The following is an 18,857-nucleotide window of genomic DNA, read 5'->3' on the forward strand; positions in this document are numbered from 1 at the left end:
AGAGTTGTGTACAGTGATACCTGATCCAGCATAAAGTCTGCTAGTAAAAAGTTAACCTGTCAAAAACTTCTTGAATTAACTTGAGCAGGCAGAGTGAATGAATACCGGGTCAGCGCTTCATAGAATGTAGCCACCCCATTTTTGAGCCAGTAATAGGAGTTGTACTGCCGGCTTTTCTGCGCTGCCAAATCACAGCCTAATGCCGATAGCGATGCTTATATGCACGGGAATTTCATTGCAGGTTCAGGGCCTCAGAGTGCTTCAACTCGCTTTGCGTCCAATTTACAGCAAAAAGAAAAAAGCAGAATGAAATCTAAACGTTTAACCTTTAAGTAGTCAACAGAGTCTACTAACATAGAAACTGTATGTGAAGATGGAGCCATGGGCGTCTCTGTAGCAGATTAAATTTAGACGATGATTAAAATAGAGCCTATTCCTTCAGGTTAGTGAAAGTCCCTGTACAGCATACACATCAGCAACTAATACTTTTGTAGCATTTTAGTAATCCAAGTGATATTAAAAAAAGATCCTGTCATCTTGAAGAAACGTGAACTTTGTTTTTCCTTTACAGCCCACTGTCACAGAAGGGCTGTCCTGCTCTTTTGAAACTGCCTTGAAAAGGCTTACCTGATCTCTAGCAGAACTTAACCCACTTCTAACACTGGTGCAAAACTGCCCAGTGTTGAAACACACACAGTTACCATTACACGAGGCTACAGACACACAGGAAACATGGATTTCAAATATTCTTTCTTGAAACTGATGGAAATTAGTGGAAATTGCTTGGTTTATGTGACTGCATCAACTCTTTGCAGAGCTAGTTCAAGGACGCCATTAGCTGAAAGCCATTTTCAGAAGTTTTTCCATTTCCCATCACAGATTCCTTAAAACGGTCCATCCAGAGCTCTAGCTACCTTGACAGTTACCCAGCTCTCAGAGCTATTTACAGCCACGCTCCTATCGCTCCTGCAGGCCTGTCTAGACAGGGACTTCCCAAATTTTAGTCCCAAAGGCCATCGCGCAGTCTTGAGACCAAGGCACAGATGGCAGCAGTCTATCCTCCAGCAGACACGAGTGAGGCAGTGGCCCACTCTACCCTTGCCGCTGTGCAGCAACACGTGCTTGTCCCTCCTGGCGGGGTGCCGCTGCCCGCGGCTCCCCTGAGAGCTCCCGGGTTTGCTGACCAGACGGACCCAAAGGGGCCGTCGCCAAAGCCCCGACACGGAGGCCGGCCGGCGGGGCCTCACGGGGTCCAGAATGGGCAGCGAGACCCGAAGCGAGGGGGCTGGGCAGGCTGTGGTGCGGTACGGACTGAGCTGAGTTGAGCTAAAGCGGGGTTGACAGCTGCGGCCCGGCCTTCCTCTCCCACGGCTCGGCCACCCCCGCCCGAGCGGGGACAAGTCACCCGAGGGTGACAACGCGGCGCCCAGGCGCCACATCCCCACGCTGACAGTAGCGGGAAGGGGTGCGACGGCAGGCTGGGGGCACTGTGGGCACCGCCGCCTCCGGCCAGGGCACAGAGCCCCGGGGAGGTCCCGCCCCGCGGCGGCGGCGGAGCGGCGGGGGAGGGGGCAGCGGGGCGCCGCCGCGGCGCAGCAACGGTTAACGGCGGGGCGCAGCGAATGGGCCGCGCTGTTGCCAGGGCGACGGCTCCGAGTGTTCCGGATCGTACCATTGCGCAAGCGGCGCGGGGGGGGGGGGGGGAGGGCGGGACGGGAGGGAGGCGGGGGGAACGCGAGCGGCGCCGCCGCCGCCAGGCCCGGCCCAGCACCGCCTCCTCCCTCCCTCCCTCCCTCCCCCCCCCCCCGCCGCCTCGCCTCGCCGCGCCTCCTTCCCCCTCCCGCCCGGCCGGAGCGCGGCGCCGGGGCCCAGCAGCGAGCGGCGCGCGGCGGAGCGGAGCAGGCGGCCGGCGGCGGCCGGGCCCGGAGCGGCGGAGTCGGTACCGGCGGCGGGGCGGGCCGGGCTGGGCCGGCGCGACCCCCCTGCCCTCGCTGCCTTCGCGCCGCCGCGGGATGCGGGCGGCCCGGGGCCGCGGGCTGTGAGCGGCGGCAGCGCGGAGACAAAGGGAGGCGGCGGGCGCTCGGCGGCCGGCACCAGAGACGGAGCGCGGGGGCCGCCGCCGCCGCCGGGGCGCACCCGCCCGCCCGCCGGGAGGCGGCACGATGCGGCACGGGGCGGCGCGGCCGCAGCAGCGCGGCGGCAGCAGCGGTGCGGCCCGCCCGGCGCGGCGGTAGAGGCGGCGGCCGTGGGGCGCGGGGCCGGGCCGGGCCGGAGGTCGCGCAGCAGCGTCTCCCGCGGGCCGGGCCGGGCCGCGCCGCGCCGCCCGGGCCGGCGATGTGAGGGCGGCGGCGGCGGCGGGCAGGAGGAGCGCGGCGCGGAGCGGAAGGCGGGCGGGCCCCGAGCGGAAGCGGGCCGGGCCCGGCGGCGAGGAGGAGCGCGGCGCCGGCGGGGGCGGCCGGGCGCGGGCGTGCGATGGAAACGCACATCTCGTGCCTGTTCCCCGAGCTGCTGGCCATGATCTTCGGGTACCTGGAGGTGCGGGACAAGGGCCGGGCGGCGCAGGTGTGCACGGCCTGGCGGGACGCCGCCTACCACCGCTCGGTCTGGCGGGGCGTGGAGGCCAAGCTGCACCTGCGCCGCGCCAACCCCTCGCTCTTCCCCAGCCTGGCGGCGCGGGGCATCCGGCGGGTGCAGATCCTGTCGCTGCGGCGCAGCCTGAGCTACGTGATCCAGGGCATGGCGGACATCGAGAGCCTCAACCTCAGCGGCTGCTACAACCTCACCGACAACGGGCTGGGCCACGCCTTCGTGGCGGAGATCAGCTCCCTGCGCTCGCTCAACCTGAGCCTCTGCAAGCAGATCACGGACAGCAGCCTGGGACGCATCGCCCAGTACCTCAAGGGCCTGGAGGTGCTCGAGCTGGGGGGGTGCAGTAACATCACCAACACCGGCCTCCTTCTCATCGCCTGGGGCCTGCAGCGCCTCAAGAGCCTCAACCTGCGCTCCTGCCGCCACCTCTCCGATGTGGGCATCGGGCACCTGGCAGGGATGACGCGCAGCGCAGCCGAGGGCTGTCTGGGCCTGGAGCAGCTCACGCTGCAGGACTGCCAGAAGCTCAGTGACCTCTCACTCAAGCACCTGGCCCGCGGGCTGGGCCGCCTCCGCCAGCTCAACCTCAGCTTCTGTGGGGGCATCTCGGACGCGGGGCTGCTGCACCTGTCGCACATGAGCAGCCTGCGCAGCCTCAACCTGCGCTCCTGCGACAACATCAGCGACACGGGCATCATGCATCTGGCCATGGGCAGCCTGCGGCTCTCTGGCCTCGACGTCTCCTTCTGTGACAAGGTGGGGGACCAGAGCCTGGCCTATATTGCACAGGGCCTGGACGGGCTGCGCTCCCTCTCCCTCTGCTCCTGCCACATCAGCGACGAGGGCATCAACCGCATGGTGCGGCAGATGCACGGGCTCCGCACCCTCAACATCGGCCAATGCGTCCGCATCACCGACAAAGGCCTGGAGCTCATCGCCGAGCACCTCAGCCAGCTCACGGGCATCGACCTCTATGGCTGCACCCGCATCACCAAGCGGGGCTTGGAGCGCATCACCCAGCTGCCCTGCCTCAAGGTGCTCAACCTGGGACTTTGGGAAATGACTGAGAGCGAGAAGGTCAGGTGAGAGGAGGGGGGTGCCCAGAGACCTCCATCTCCTCTGGAGGGACTCAATGATTGACTGACTGACTGACTGCTGCAATGGAGGAGAGAAAGAGAGAGAGGGGCACGCACAGAGCCATGCTACCCACGCACCCTGGCACCGGAGGGAGGAACACAGATAAAAAAAGAGTATATTCTTGAGCCTCTTGCTGCCTCCCTACCTACCCTTGCTCTGGATGGGGAGGAGGAGGAGGAGGCAAGGAGGAGGGGGCAGGAGGGGAGAGAGAGAGAAAGCACCTATCCTTTTTCCAGGTGATGCCTCCAGCTCTGTGCTGGGGAGACAGAGCTCCCCCTTCCCCCACAGCATCCTTCCCCGTGGAAGAGGTAGAAGCCCACACTCTTTATGCACTGGGGCTAGAGACACCCCTCTTTATCCCCACTCCCCAATTCCATCCCCTTGTGCACTAAGGATGGATAAAGACAGACCCTTGTTCTGCCGTGTATTCAGAATAGATTATTTTTGGTTTATACAAAGGAGAGTGGGAATGGAGATGGGAACTAACAACAGCAGAAAAAGCTTCCTAGCTACACTTATGTATCCAGCCACCCAGTCATCCTGCGCTGGGCACAGACACAGCTTTTGGTAGAATAACCATTCCACCTCTGCGCTTGCCCCTCCCCTGTCAACTGGGAATTGTGACAGAAATACTGCTCCCTAGGTACATTAGTTTGTCTTTTTGTTTGTTTTTTTGGTTCTTTTAAATGGGTTTTTTTTTTTTTTCAGTCTTCAGTTCCATGTTATTTTCTGCTGTGGGTGGATACAACCTCCCACTATTCCAGTTCTCCACTGCACTGAGACTAGGGATAGCTACAGCCTCTCCTTTTGTCAGTATGTTTCCATGTCATCCTGCACTATGGTTAATAGAAAAGCCTAGGCACTCCATTCTCTCTCCTCATCTCTCTACTGGAGATGAAGATACCATTTCCTCCCTCTCCTGTGTCTCTGGGGACTAGACACAGGCCCCAGGCCCTTAAGCCTTTCCGTGCACTGGGGGACACTGAGAGTTACCAAGACTCGTCTTCCCTCCCATCATTCTCTCTTTTTCTCCCCTCCCTCTTCTTGGCAACAGGGATAGACATATCCAGCTACATATCCATTCCTCTTTGGGTCAGGGGTGAGGGGGTAGAAGGGGTGGCTAGCTTCCCTCTACTCAGGGGACTTGAGGAAGACTCTCCAGCTTCATTTCTGCTTCATTTGAGATACTGTGACCTGTTTTTATTTTGAAATGCATAAAAAAAATTACTGCTACAAAAACAGCCTCTTACTCTCCCATCTATCCCCTTTGCTTAAGTCCTGTAACTGATTCTCCTCACTCATTCTCCTCTTTACAGTATTCATTTTCTTACACGGTTTTATTTTTAAAGACATTTGAAGTTGCTGTTCTTGTGGATTTTTAAGTACATTTTTTTTCTGCTGAATATATTCTATATATATAAATATATATATGACGTCTGGCTACCTCGTTTTAATTTGTTACCTTTTTTTTCCCCTTTTTTGTTTTTTTTCTCCTTCTCAAAAGCCCTGGAATTCTTACAGGAAAGAGATTTTGAGACTGAAACATTTTTGTGCCTCGACTGGAATAATGCCCCTTGGGTTTGTTCTTTTCCCCTCCTGCTTTTTTTTTTTTTTCTTCTTCTTTTTTTTTCTCTTTTCATTTTTGTTTTTAAGCTTACTCTCCCACGTCCCACCTTCACATTCTGGTTGTGCCTCTCCCTCCCTCTTTACTGGGGAACCGGGGACCCAAACTGTGCTTCTGCATTTTTACTCTTCTAGCACAAACATCTTAACGTGTGAGAATCTGTGCCGAGGTTTGGGCTACTGTTAACAGAAATGTGTAAAATGCAAGGTCATTTAAAAAAGAAATTTATATATATAGATATATGCAAACACTTTCCCCTTCCCCTCCCAAGTCACCTACAAAAAGGTCACTATGCCAGGCTTCCTGTTTGTAGGTGGAGAGGAGCAAAAGTGGCCTGCAGGCCCTGAGGCTGCAATGTGAAGGGGAGGAGACTGAAGTTCATCTGTCTTATCTCTGTGTTCTGTCAATAAAATGGAGCTGGGTCTTTAGATTTTTTTTTTAATTATTATTTTAAAGAGGAAAGATTAAGTCAGGGTTTTGGTTTTTGTTTGTTTGGGGTTTTTTTAAAAGAGAAATATCTTTGGCTTTTTTTTCCCCCCTCATCTGTTCAAAATCTCAAATCCTCCCCCCAGTAAAAGGCCAGACCACGGAGTTAACGCAAACCCAGAGACCCCCTATGGATTAATTGTACTGTTTGTGAATTTGTATAAAAAAATAACAAAGATCCTCTTAAAAACATTTTATATTCTTACAGTAAAAGGTTAAACATATTTATATAATAAAAGAGGAAATATGAAGTATGTTTTTGAAAAAAAAAAAAAGAAAAGCCGTTTCTGTGTTGTCTTGTGCTTTCTAAAGACATGTATCGATCTGGTTCTCTGCCTGCTGCGGCTGGTAGGTGTGCCATGCTGTTCAGGCTGGGTGTTTGGGGCTGCTTGGCCTTCTTGCACTGACTGCAGAAGGAGGTGGAAGGAAGAAAAGAGAGCCTGGTGCCTCCTGTGCAGGATGTTGAGTAACATCACCCTGAAGAGTCTGTAAGGAAGGGGTTTGAGCCTCCAAAGCCATGGCTGTGAGGGCACTCACAGTACTCGTGGGGAGAAACCAAGTTGAGATGCCCATTAGTGGGAACTGTCACCTCAGTCTGAGGTCGGGCAAACCAAAAGTGCTGAAGCTCACAGGGGATTAAATCAAGTATTCAGTGACAGAGGAAGGTGTTCTGGAGAGGAGACAGAAGGGTTGTGTTAACTTTTTTAAAGCTCCAGGTAGATGGCAGAGGGGTTTTGGGTTTTTTTTTTGTGATAATTTGAGTCCCACACTACATGGAAGATACATCAAACAAAAACATTTCCCAGCAGTGACAACTACCCAAAAACAGTCTCTTGCTGGCACACTAGGACCTGTATTGGTCAGTTTCCACTGGGCAGGCAAAGATTAAAGTAAGGTGGGAATGTGTTAAAAACAACAAAAAAATCTAAACAATCTTAGGTGTCCTTTGTACTACACCCTAATCTTTCTCCTCAATGTATGACTTTTAACCTGACAGAGTCCCTTTTTAGCCTTCCATGATGTAGGGGTTTTTATTGATGCTGGAGATGGAGCTTAAGTGGTGTTTACAGGGCAGCCACAAAGCCCTTCTCCATCTCCCCCCTCAACCCGGCTGTGGGGCTCACTTGCCTGCTGCCCCCTTCCTGCCTCAAAGAAGGGGAATGTGAAATGGTGGAAGAAGCTGGAGCCATTGTTCAGGAAAGTTAAAAGAGGAGCTGTCCTTGCTTGCTTGCTCAGTCATGCATACTCAATCTGGCCGGGCCTGGGTCCCTATGGAAAGGAGGAGGGCGATTCTTCCCCTCTTTTTAACATTCCTCTCCAGGCCTGGCTGTATTTAAGCTGCTTTCCTCCACGCCGAGGAGGAGGGAGGGGGATGGTCTGAAGTTCCTGTACATTTGCATTTTAAGCACTTCCAGCGCTTAGCAGGCTACTTTGTTCCCCCAGTCCTCGCTGCCCTGCTCCAGCAGCAGGCCTGTCCTCCCTCTCTTGCCAGGGTGGGCCGAGTGCCCTACCAAAGGAGGTCCCCTCCACACCCCCCGCTGGCCTGCCCTGGCTGCTTACCCTCTTGCCTCCACAGGTATTTTTGGTGGAGGCTGGACTGGGCATACTTCTTTGTTGCCAGCTCTAACTACCTCACCCTTTTTATGTCATTGCTGCATTTGAAAGGAGAAAACAGCGGCCAACTCAGGAGCTCCTGGAAAGAAGCATCATCTCCTCCACAACCTAAGGGCCTATCCTCTCTCAAGGTTTGGACTTTGGGATGTGTGCTGTTTCCTTCCTCCTTTCTTCCAAGCTTTCTGCTGGGACTCCATCACAAAAGCTGCATTGTTCGCGTTAGGGAAAGCCACCACAATTGGATCTAATTGAGCCTGACACTATATCCATCTTCCACTACTTGGAGGGAGGTGTGAGGGTCTATCTTTCATGCGTTAACACGTGCGTTTCGTAAGTTTACAGTAACTTCTTAACTGAAAAAAGAGGATGTATGTATGAACGTTATAAACAACAGGAATTCCAGATCAGGTTCCCATTACTGCCGAAAACACAAACGTCCCTGGGATAGGCCAAAGTCCCAGCCAGGGATGGAGAATGACACATCTCTTGTAAGGCAGGTTTGTTTCTGCTGGATTTCAGTGATAAAAAATAGCATCTCCTTATTAAGCCCCACGTTCACATGGATAAGTGTGGGGACATCACTGTCTAAATAGAATGTTTGTGCTCCTAAGTTCCGTAATCAGAACTAGGACAGGATTTTCTTTTCCTAAAAAAAACACAACAAAAAACAAACCCAAACTTCCTCTCCCCACCGAAAAAAACCCCCAACACGTCAAAGGCATTGCCCACGTGGCCTGGCATGTTCCCTAAGGGAAACTCAAGCCAAAGGAAGCTGCTGGAACCAAAGCCTTTCTCTAGCTCACTGTTTAGACACCCTGGGCTGTTCTCATAGATGGAGCAAGTGCTCCTCATGCCTTCCTCTCATGGCTCAGCGTGACAATACCTCCTGAGGCATAGATGCAGGCCTCCTGTCCAGCGAGGCCAGGGCTGGAGGAATGCATGTGTTTACTAGTAAAAAGAAAGATTTCTTAAATAATGCAGGGCCAACACAGACCAGTTACCACATGACTCCTCAGGGTAACGAGGAAACTTAATTTTCACTCTCCAGCCGCTCTTGAATTTTTGAATATGACTCAGTTGGCAACTGGGGTAGAAAACCATAAAAACACCCAGCCCACAACAACAAACACTATTTGGAAGCAAGCTGGAAGTCTCCCATCTGTGTCAGCGAGCCCGCAATGCCCCAGCTGTGGGTTTGGTGGCAGCCTTTGCCACTGTGCCCAGCCAAAAGCACTTCCAGCCCAACCAGCCGTGCTGGCGGGGCAGCGGGATGCCTTGCCTACAGCCACACAAGCTGGGGTATGGAAGGATGAACCAGGGACCTGCTTTATGGACCAAAGCAATGTAGCCAAGAAGCAATGTCAGAAAGTGGAGCAGAGCTGGAGTGAAGGGAGTATGAAGGGAGTGGGCAGCAGAGAAAGTGGTTGCGACTGAGGGGCAGCGTTAGGAGATGAAGTACTGCATGTGCATGGAGGTCTCTGTGGTCTGCAGTAGAAACTGCCCCCATAGCCAGAGCCTGTGGCTGACTCCTCTCCCTGGGAGAGGCTCCACCTGGGTCCTACTGCCCTTGGACTAGCATATGGGAGGGCCTATGCATGACAGATTTATACATTTTGTACCTTCCCACACCACACTGCAGGTTCAGCTGAACCAGTTTGTCGTCGTGATTCTGGGGCCCTTTGTTTCCCCTATAATAAATAACAGGGTCACAGGGCAGCTGTCACACAAACCGCCTGGGGCCTGTGCTAGGATGAGAGGTAATCTCTGTGCTAGATAGTACAGAGCTTAGTACTGAACCTGCCCTTTGGCAGTCAGAGAAGAGTTAAATCGAGAGCTGGGTGGCCAAGACACGCAAAGGTTTTGGAACCAGAGCTGGAAGTTAGCACAGGCTACCAGTAACAGCTCAAGGATAGGTGTCCCTCAAATCTGGCAGCCTTACTATGTACGTACACTGGATGCTTCGAGCAAAGTGGACCCTTTTTGTTTTTCTCTCTCTCCCTCCTCTACCTGAAAGCCCACTCTCTTAGCCAGCAGCTCTTTAACAGTGCCTTCTGTGTAGAGGAAAAAAATCATCATCTCAGCTGGGTGGTGCAGGCTGGATGTGAGGACCCTCAGGACACCAGCGAGGCCCCGTGCCAGAGCTGCTGGCCGGGCTGCGTGACGCTCCCCGCCGCAGCCAGCCAGCAAAGCCGGCCCGCTCAATTCCCCAGCCCCAAGCTGCACGAAAGAAAGAGCTGGAGAGGGTTCGATGGACTCCTGTGCCAGAACTTAAGACTCCAGCCACGTTTGGCAAGGATACTAGTGCTTCTCCTCCTTCTTTAATGAGATCTATCAAATACATTAGCTCAATGGCAGCCCAACCTGAAATAGCACCGTGGAGATTTTGAAAGATCCGAATCCGATCTGTCCTTATGACAGAAAGATGAACAGAAATGTAATTTTCCTAAAAGATTTCCTAAAATCTGGGGTGTGTTTTGGAAAGAGTGTCAAAAATTTAATACCAGGGCCTGGACACATGCCCTGAGCAAGTCTTTCCACATGAGAGGGTTACTGAGACATAAACCAAACTCCTCTTCTGCTAAAGAAACTAACTCAGATCTAGAAATGAGCAACTCTTCTTAATTATTTTCTTTCCTTTGAGCCATGCATCTTTGCGAACAGTTTAGTGATTTGAGGATAAAGCAACTTCCCCTCCTAACTTTAAAAGACAAAAACCCCCTTGTATCTGAGGTTCACCCTCTTCCTTCCCCTGTTTCTCCTCTAAAATGTCTTAAATTTACAAGCCTTGAGCAACTTATGGGGCTCAGCAGGTTGGCACTGAAGGTGCACTGACAGCAGCACAGGGACATGCCAATTGCAGCTCTATGGCTGGCAGCCTCTCTTCTTGTTTTGTGAGCTAAAACACTCAGCAGAAATAAAACCCTGTCGTTATCTCCTTTCATGACAGCCACAGCTGCACACGAGGCACCCCAGCTTCAAACATGAACCACCCTTCAGTGCAATAAACTGCCACACACCAAGGAGAAGTCCCATAAGACTACTTATGCCTCAGGCGAGCTGGTTTCCTCTACTCCACCATCCACAGGCATGTAACCAACGCCTGGTAAATCTCTGCCCCCTTGGCCAAAACACCCTACACGGTGGAGTTTCCTTCTCTGGAGGTTTTCAAAACCAACCCAGACACGTTCCTGTGTGACCTGATCTAGGTGGACCTGCCGTAACAGGGAGGAGGTTGGGCTGGATGTCTAGAGGTCCCTTCCAACCCCTACCACTCTGTGATTCTGTAAATCGCTATGTGGGTTAGCCAGAGGTGAGCAGATGAGAGTCCCTCAGGCCACTCATCTGCCAAACACCCAGTAAAACCAGACGGGGACAACACGGTGGGACAGAAAACTGAACATCACACATGGTACGGGCAGGCTTTCCGTGTGGACTGGGTGAAGGATCCTCATTCCCTATATGTATCCCACCCACCATCTGTATCCCCGTCCCCTCTGTGCATTTTCATCCCCTATATGCATCCCTATCCGGAGCCTCACAGTCACCGGCAGTCCCACATTTCCCCCTCAAGCTCGCAACATCTCCGAGAATCCACGGGCTGGCTCCCTCCCTCCTCCCTCGCCAGCCACCGCCGCCACAGGAGCGGTCTCCAGCTGCAGGCGCGGCACCGCTCCGCCAGGGGGCAGCATTGCCCGCCGAGTGCCGCCGCTTCCCCACCCGGGACGCCGCTCTGTGTGTGTGTGTGGGGTGGGGGGTGTGAGGTACCCCCTTAACGACTCAGGTAAAAATGATCCTTTTTAGCACCCGAACGTGAAGATTTTTATCGGCTTCTCGCGCTGCTGCTAGGCAGTAAGGTGATGGTGTCCTCTTTCAGAAGCAGCTATAGCCGATGATTCACTAGAATGAAGAATTAGGGTCTGCGTAAGGAATAGCATTGCTAATAGGGAGATAAATGATTCACTTAAGGTTATGTCCCGAATCCGTGAGTGGCCCAACAACACCTGCCACTCAGCTCTCCCATCTCCAGCCCTGCTGGCTTTTACAGAATCATTTCATTCGGAAAAGACCTTTAATATCATCACTTCACACTGCCAAGCCCATCACTAAACCATGTCACTCAGCATCTCGTCTATGCATCTTTTAATACGTCCAGGGATGATGACTCCACCGCCTCGCTGGGCAGCCTGTGCCAGTGTTTAACAGCCCTTCTGGTGAAGATATTTTTGCTAACACCTGACCTAAACCTCTCCTGGCATAACTTGAGGCCATTTCTTCTCATCCCATCACCTGTTACTTGGGAAAAGAGATCGATTCCCATCTCACTACAATCTCCTTTCAGGTAGCTGTAGAGAGCAATAAAGTCTCCTCTAAGCCTTCTCTTCTCCAGGCTAAACAACCCCAGTTCCCTGTGTTTTGCTCCACGGAGCAGCAAAAACTGAAATGAATTTTCCAGCATAAGGTAGCCCTGGAAAGGGGGAAGGTCAGGACAGGGAAACCCTAAGCACAGAGGACATCTTCCTACTCTTCCCACGCTAGGCTCTGCCACCTAGAGCCCCAGAGACGCTGGTGTACCAATGTGGGCTACGGAAGAGCTCCTAGCAGCTGGGATCACTTTGACAAGCCATCTCTCTCTGTTCAGACTCTTCAGCTGCTGCAGCTTTTATTTCAGGCAATGGGGAGTCTCACCAAACAAACGCAGAGCTGACAAAAAGTGCTGCCTTGACAGCCCTGAAGGCCAATGTCCCGTCACAACAACAGGTACAGCTCGGATTGCAGCTCTCCCAGCTGCTCTATCTGCATCTTCACCAGGACTGTCCCTGCAGTGAGGCTTGGGGACCACCCATGTGGATCAAAGGCACGGGCAGTACACGGTCCTTAAAACTGAAAATGCTATTGCCCTTCATGGGTTTTCTTCCTGACAGGCACCTGTCCATTAGGAAAAAAAAAAATCACCCAGCCCACACCAAAGACCAATCAAGCAACAGTGACTTCTGGTTTACAGAGCCAGACCACACGGTGTGAGGACTTTCGCCTGGGCTGCCTGCACCTTTCCCTTCACCTCTGCTGGTTTCAGATGCAGCGTGACAGAAGGACACCAGGGTTGGGCCGGCGGGGGGGAAGAAGGGAAACAGACATAGAGGGGGACTTCATCTCCTGCACACACCTGCTGGGGAGTCAGTGAGACTGGGGGAGGCTGCATGTGAGCGGCTGGGTGTAACTTCCACCCTGTCTCTAGTGCCAAAAACAAGCATGTTAAAGCTAATCTACCCCTGTCTCAGCTCAACTGCTTTTCTGTGACTAAGCCCCTTATAATGGTTTTACTAAAATCCCCTTTTGATGGAAAAAATCCCAGCTGGAAGTTTCAGGCAGCGGCACAATGTGCAAGTCTGCGTGTCCCTTTCCCCGGCTTCACAAAAGCCTCTAATCGAGTGGAAAATTTGCTGGAGGCCAGAGGTTTAGGCCTGCAATTATTTTTTAAGGGATTATCAGGAGAGAATGGGGGTACTTACGACCCTCCCTCTCTTTGTCTTTTGCTCTGTGCCGCTTTTAGACAGACTCAGACAGAAACTTAAACTACTGCAGCTGGATCCAGCGAAACCAGGGCTCGGCTGGGCGGCATGGCACGCCTCCTCTCTGTCCTGCGGGATGGACGTCAGCCTCCAGGTTAGACAAGTCCCACTCCAGCACCATGCAACAAACAGAAATGCTTTTCCACAGAAGCAACACCAGAAGGGGGTTTTTTTAAAGGAAAACTTGAGGAAGAAGCAGCAGATTCCAGTCCTGTGAGCTTCACCGAACTGAAAAACCAAGGAGCTGGGAGGGATGTGGTTCACTGGACAGGCTGGGCTTTGGCTCTGCAAAGTCATTATGCACAAGGAGGTCTTGCACAAGTTACTTGCAGCAAACTCCCAAAAAAAGACTTGGCGCCAAAGACGTGTGCACTGCAACACCCAGCTTTTAAGGGCCTTGCTCCAAGGGTGGATCCCAGGGTTAGGGTCCTTGGTGCTTTTCATGGCCTCTGGGAAGAGTCAGACACTACCGAGGCTCCAAAAAAACTTCTTGCCAGGCACAGAGCCACTTATTGTCAGCATGGGCCAGCTGGAGGAGGAACACCACCAGCTCTTCCTGAGGAGCTCTGTACCTTGCTTGGAACTACCAGGAACAGCCTATTGCTCACACATGACCCAAAATTGGGTGCTGCTTCTCTACCATCCCATTGCTGTGCTTCTGCTTGTGTACAAGCAAGTGAGCTGTACCTGGAGGAAGCAGTGGTATGCCCTGCTTTTAAACAGTAGCCTAAGGAAGCATGAGACCTGCTTTTATTTCCTTCCTCTCTTTGTGGCATATCAAACCTAACCCTCCCAAGAAGGCACTAACCATCATCCCTCAGGCAGAGGCCAAGCCAAAGAATCACTCTTCACTTTTCTCATAGAAGCCACATGATGGTGTGGTCGAGGGTTCCAGACTTGATGCAATAGAGTACATGAAGGATGCAGTGGCTATAGTCCACCACAAGCATTTACTCTTAGAGCTAGTCTCTCCTTCTGAAATCTCTCAACATGTTACACCACACGTTAGGTGGATAAAATGGAGAAGCGGGTTTTGATCCCCGAGCCTTCCAGCCCTTCAGCTGCTATACAAAACGTTTCAAAAGAAAGTGGCAGCTGCCACTGTTTTGGTTGGGTTTTTTTTAATCTTACTGTGTCTGTGTGCACTAGGTGTGCTCTGAAAGCACCTGGGGAGGCTGAGGGGCCTGGGTCCTTGCTTTCTGGACCATGAGCAGACTCAAGCAGTTTTGGGCAGGCACGTTAAGTGCAACGCTCAGCACCCAAAGGGTGTTAACATAAAAATAATTAAAACTCCCAGACAAACAAATGCAGAAAAAAAGGCAAATGAGGCATTTGTGGAATTCAGATGCCTCCAGGAGCTAGGTGGTGTCTAAGCTGGGGATTTTGATTTTGCAATTTTAAATAATGCCTAAAAGTCATTCGGTTTTGCTTTCTTTTTTTTTCTTGGATCAAATTCTTGCCCCCTCCACCTCATTCTCTCCATCCACAGACTGTTTTTGCAGAGTTTTAAGATAGCAAGATAAAAAGACAAATGGCCTAGCATGCTCAAAATCGTTCGTTAAAGCTGATGTGCTTTAAGATACTGTGTAGGTGTCTAACTTCTGGAAGACAGATGAGTCTGCTCTCCAAGATAGCTTCAAAGCTTCGGAACCCAAAGATAAGGGGGATGCAGAATCACCAGTAACTAGTAGCACAGGATGTGACTTGCATGATTCACTAATGGCACTAGAAATGTAAGGTCAGGTGAAGAGTCAGCTCCAGCTCCATGTTCTCACCCTAATAAACTGAATGTCCAGCACAGCCCCACAGAAGAGCCATCCATTCCTATTTCTGAGGAACTGGATCATTCCTCCAGCCTGCTGTTCCCAAGGGCTGTCTGTGAGCCTCACTCCTGGAGTCCCTTTCTGTTTATATGCAGCCTGCTGTCCATGGATAACCTTGAAAAGCCCTACTTACAGTATCATTGAAACACTGGGGACTTCCAGAGATCATCATCCCAATTCGGAGGCAGGATCAAGGACGCTTGGATTATCCCTGACAAAGGTTTATCTTACCTGTTCCTAAAACTCTCACTAAAGACATAGCTTTCAGCTCCCTTACCCAGCCCCATTCCAGTTTACTTCTAACAATTTTTCTCCCTGTCCACCTTAAATATTATTTTTTCCCCTCCAGATTAAGCTGTGTTTTTAATGTTCTCCACAATAGGCAACAGAAGAGAGCTGAGTACTTTTCTGTTTAGAGCAACCTCTAATGGCCCAAATCACAACTCCTTTCCCTTCTCAAGCCCAGCTCCTTTCAGATGCACCTTGGATGCAATATGCCTCCACTCCACCTTTGTGCAGGGTCTTCCTTGTGGAGACCCCAATTATCAGGCTGCCTTATACAGGTGGATTTCTAGATGTATGATAAACACATCTGGAAACTATTATGATCCTCACAAATGTTTGTGGCCTGCAAGACTTGAATCCAGAATTTCAACCACATGAAGTGATTTTCTCACTGGGAATGTTAAAAAGATTTTATATTTTACAATATTATTACAATATACACCATAAAGATATGATGAAGATGTAACTTGCCACTTGTAAACCATAAGTTTCCAAAGACATGTAGATAAACTCATTATCACAGAATGGCCATAGAATGGTAGGGGTTGGAAGAGACCTTTAGAGATCATCTAGTCCAACCCCTAACTACCCTCTGTTCCTGCACTCCCAGTACTTCATTTATATAGACACCTGCCAGCCCTGCTCCTTTATCCTCCTTATGGGTATTCTTTCATACCCCTTGATCCTCATGGGAGTCAACAGGGACTGTATTTCTGTCCCCCACCTAGGGACCTCTAATAGAGACAGGAGGGATGGGCTCGGTTCATTGAGACTGAAGATAACCAGTGTTTCATGTGCAGCTGCACAAAGCTATCTTTCTAGCATAGCTTTATGATGCCAATGAATAGAGGCGACTGACAGGCCATGACAACTGGAACTACTGTTGTTTGAGTTAACACTGCACCAAAACTGTCCCAGCCTAGGGCACAGTAGAAGAAATTTTTCAGAGCCTCGCAGCAATGCCTGAGGAGGTCCCAGCACATGTTCATTTCTGCCCCCTCCATACCATTTCCTTGGAGAAGGGCCTTGCAGACAGAAGAGTTTCAAAACACAGCCTGAGTGCAGCAATTGCAGACATATGATGTCAGACAGGGACCTGGTGTTGAAAGAACTGTCTATATACTCAGCTGCATAGTTACAAACACTTCGAGAAGCTGCTGTCTCCAAAAAGGAAGCACAAGTTATTACTATTATGAAAGCTGGGAGTGGGGGTTCTGAGGTTGCTGGTAAGCCAGCAAATGATCCAGAGCCAGGATAGATAATCATGGTAGAAATGATAGGAAAACCTACAAGAGCCTGAGGACCACCTACGCAACATGTGCACATGTCTCATAAACCAGGTGTTGCTCCCTGGAGCACACAATTTGGGCATGCATTCAGTGTGCCACTCCTACCACCTCCTGGCTCCCACCAGAACAATGTCACGCACTGCCTACAGCTACGTGCAAAGCGAGTAGCACCGGCCGCAGTCCAGAGAAATCTGTCATTTACCCGAGAATATGTTATGTCAGTACAAAACTAGCCCACAGCTGGGAACTGGCAGGAACATACTTGAGGTATCACGCTCACAGAACAGAAAAACTGATTTGCCCACAACTGCCCAAAAGCATCTGCAGCAGTTTAAGTCAAAGGGAGGCACACAGAAAAGTCAGGGGTCAGACTAAGAGCCAGAAAACGGGCTACAAAAGCACCAAATGCAAAGAGGAGTTTACCCCAGTAAAGCAAGTTTCATGCTGCATAGACATGCCTCCCTCAGAGGTGAACAGATCCCGGTACATCCAGCATCTAGTGCGGCTCTGGTCACTTAGTCCACAGATCCTTCCACACTTCAAGGATGGGAGCATCTCTCCTTCATGCACTAGCTGTTTCCAAGAGCTAAGACTGAAATCCTGAAAATAGTGCCCTCCTCCTCCCTTAAAACAAGGGGGAAAAAAAAAAAAAGACCCTAACAAAACAACAAAGAAAAACAAAACAAAAGAAAATCCCTAGTCACAAGTTTGCTACACTGCAGAATGAAAAAAGTGCTTATTTTTCTTCAGGAAGAGATTATATTTCTTGAATCAGGTTGAAGGTGGTCGTGGAATGGGGCTCACCACATGGATGCAGTTCTAGAGGATTTCTATTTTAATAAATATGCATAAGTCCAAGGGGAAAACCTCTGTCAATACAAATCCTATGGAAAATATTACTCCTGTAGACAGAAGAGAGACCAGTTCTGTTTGTGTATTCAGGCACTGTATATGTGAAGATATTTTAGAGGCCTCTATACTTAGCCATTGTGGTTTCAATCTCTCCCAGGCCAGAGGTAGCTGTGTAAGCGTATAGTCAGCATTGACTAAACAAGTACTTTTAAAACCATACTACTATTACCAAGTTAGTTAAAGAGGGATTTTTTGTCTTCTTTTTTTTTTGGAGGGTGGAGGGGAGAGAGGAGGGAAATCTGTAATTCAAGACAAAGATCATTAAAAAAACCCAGGCATCAAAATACCACCACACTTCTAGCCATCAGAGCGGGATGTGGGATTTTTTTCCCAGTATCTCTTTATATTTAACTGCAGCCAGACCACTTCAGGTCATGATTCCATCTGATCTCAGCAGGATGGCAGCTCTGGGTCTCACGGATACTCCCAGGGGAAACCAAGGTCCCTCAGGAAGCGACGTGGGTGACTCAGGCAGTGCAGCTCTTTCCTCTGAGTCAACACTGACCCAGTGTTTCAGCACCACGCTGGAGGGCTCCGACCTGCTCGGTGCGTTGTCTTTCAGAGGAAATAAATGGGTGCCTGACCACACTTGTGGTTATTAAAGACAACATGTCACTTTACGCAAACATTGGCATTTGGCTACGTGACCGCTCCCTATGCACGTAATTACATTTCTGCCTTCCTCCCTCCACTTTCTGTCCTGAACTGTTTCAATAGCTGCTGTGTTTCACCCAGCCCTTGAAAGTGCTTCAGTGGCTGAAGGAATGGTTCCAGCAGAGCCCAAAACTAAGAACCTGGAATTTTATTGCTGACCTGACCGTTGGTTGGCCACATAACCTAAGCATGTCTCTTCTACTTTCCCCTCTCCCTTGCTTTCCCCATGTGCAAAAAGGGAATCGTGAGAACAATCTCTTCTCTAAAATGCTTTGAGAGCTACCAGTGGAAAACATCATGCAAGAGTACTGTAAAGATGAATTATGTAAGATAGTGGTATTAATTAGGTATGCTAATTAAATACTGAGATTTGGGGTTTTTTTCAGGAGAAAAGGTGTTAGGGAAAATAAGAGAGATTTGTAAATAGCACTGAAATATTCTGCATTTGATAACAATCACAACCTATTATCTGTCTTTAATTTGAGAGTATCCTGGATTACAGACCAGACAGGTATTTCCCCCTTTGATGCAGAGGAGTTCAGTGATGCCTACTCTGCAGTAAATTCTCTAAAGGTGCTTAGCATTAGCAGGATTTTTTTTTCCACAGGCAACTCAGCTGCCTATAATTATCTGAGGAAAAATTCCTTCTCTTCTTCCCTAATCCCAGTGCTCTGATCACATGCTACATTTGCTCTGGGGATTCCATTTCAGAGCCATGTGACATTTACAACACATAGTCCTAAAAATATATGAAAAATACACCTGGTTCTGGGATTTGGCACAAATTCAACCCAGGTTCACTGAAAGGTTTGTGACCCTTCTGAGTACAGCTGAGACCAAGTTGCACTTTTGCACTGTACCCTGTGGCTTAGAC

The 18,857-nt window shown here is 50.6% G+C and overlaps 2 protein-coding genes across 2 annotated transcripts in view; one reads left to right on the forward strand and one right to left on the reverse strand.

Annotated features, from left to right (window-relative positions):
- Positions 1 to 18,857, reverse strand: part of WNT5B (Wnt family member 5B) — a 77,279-nt gene that overhangs the window by 37,219 nt on the left and 21,203 nt on the right. The window lies entirely within an intron of this gene.
- FBXL14 (F-box and leucine rich repeat protein 14) lies at positions 2,324 to 5,152 on the forward strand. The gene has a single exon (XM_010201053.2). The coding sequence runs from the start codon at positions 2,473 to 2,475 to the stop codon at positions 3,673 to 3,675; it is 1,203 nt and encodes a 400-aa protein (XP_010199355.2). The 5' UTR covers positions 2,324 to 2,472; the 3' UTR covers positions 3,676 to 5,152.

The sequence above is a fragment of the Colius striatus genome, chromosome 1 (assembly GCF_028858725.1).
Source record: "Colius striatus isolate bColStr4 chromosome 1, bColStr4.1.hap1, whole genome shotgun sequence".
NCBI classification, from domain to species: domain Eukaryota; kingdom Metazoa; phylum Chordata; class Aves; order Coliiformes; family Coliidae; genus Colius; species Colius striatus.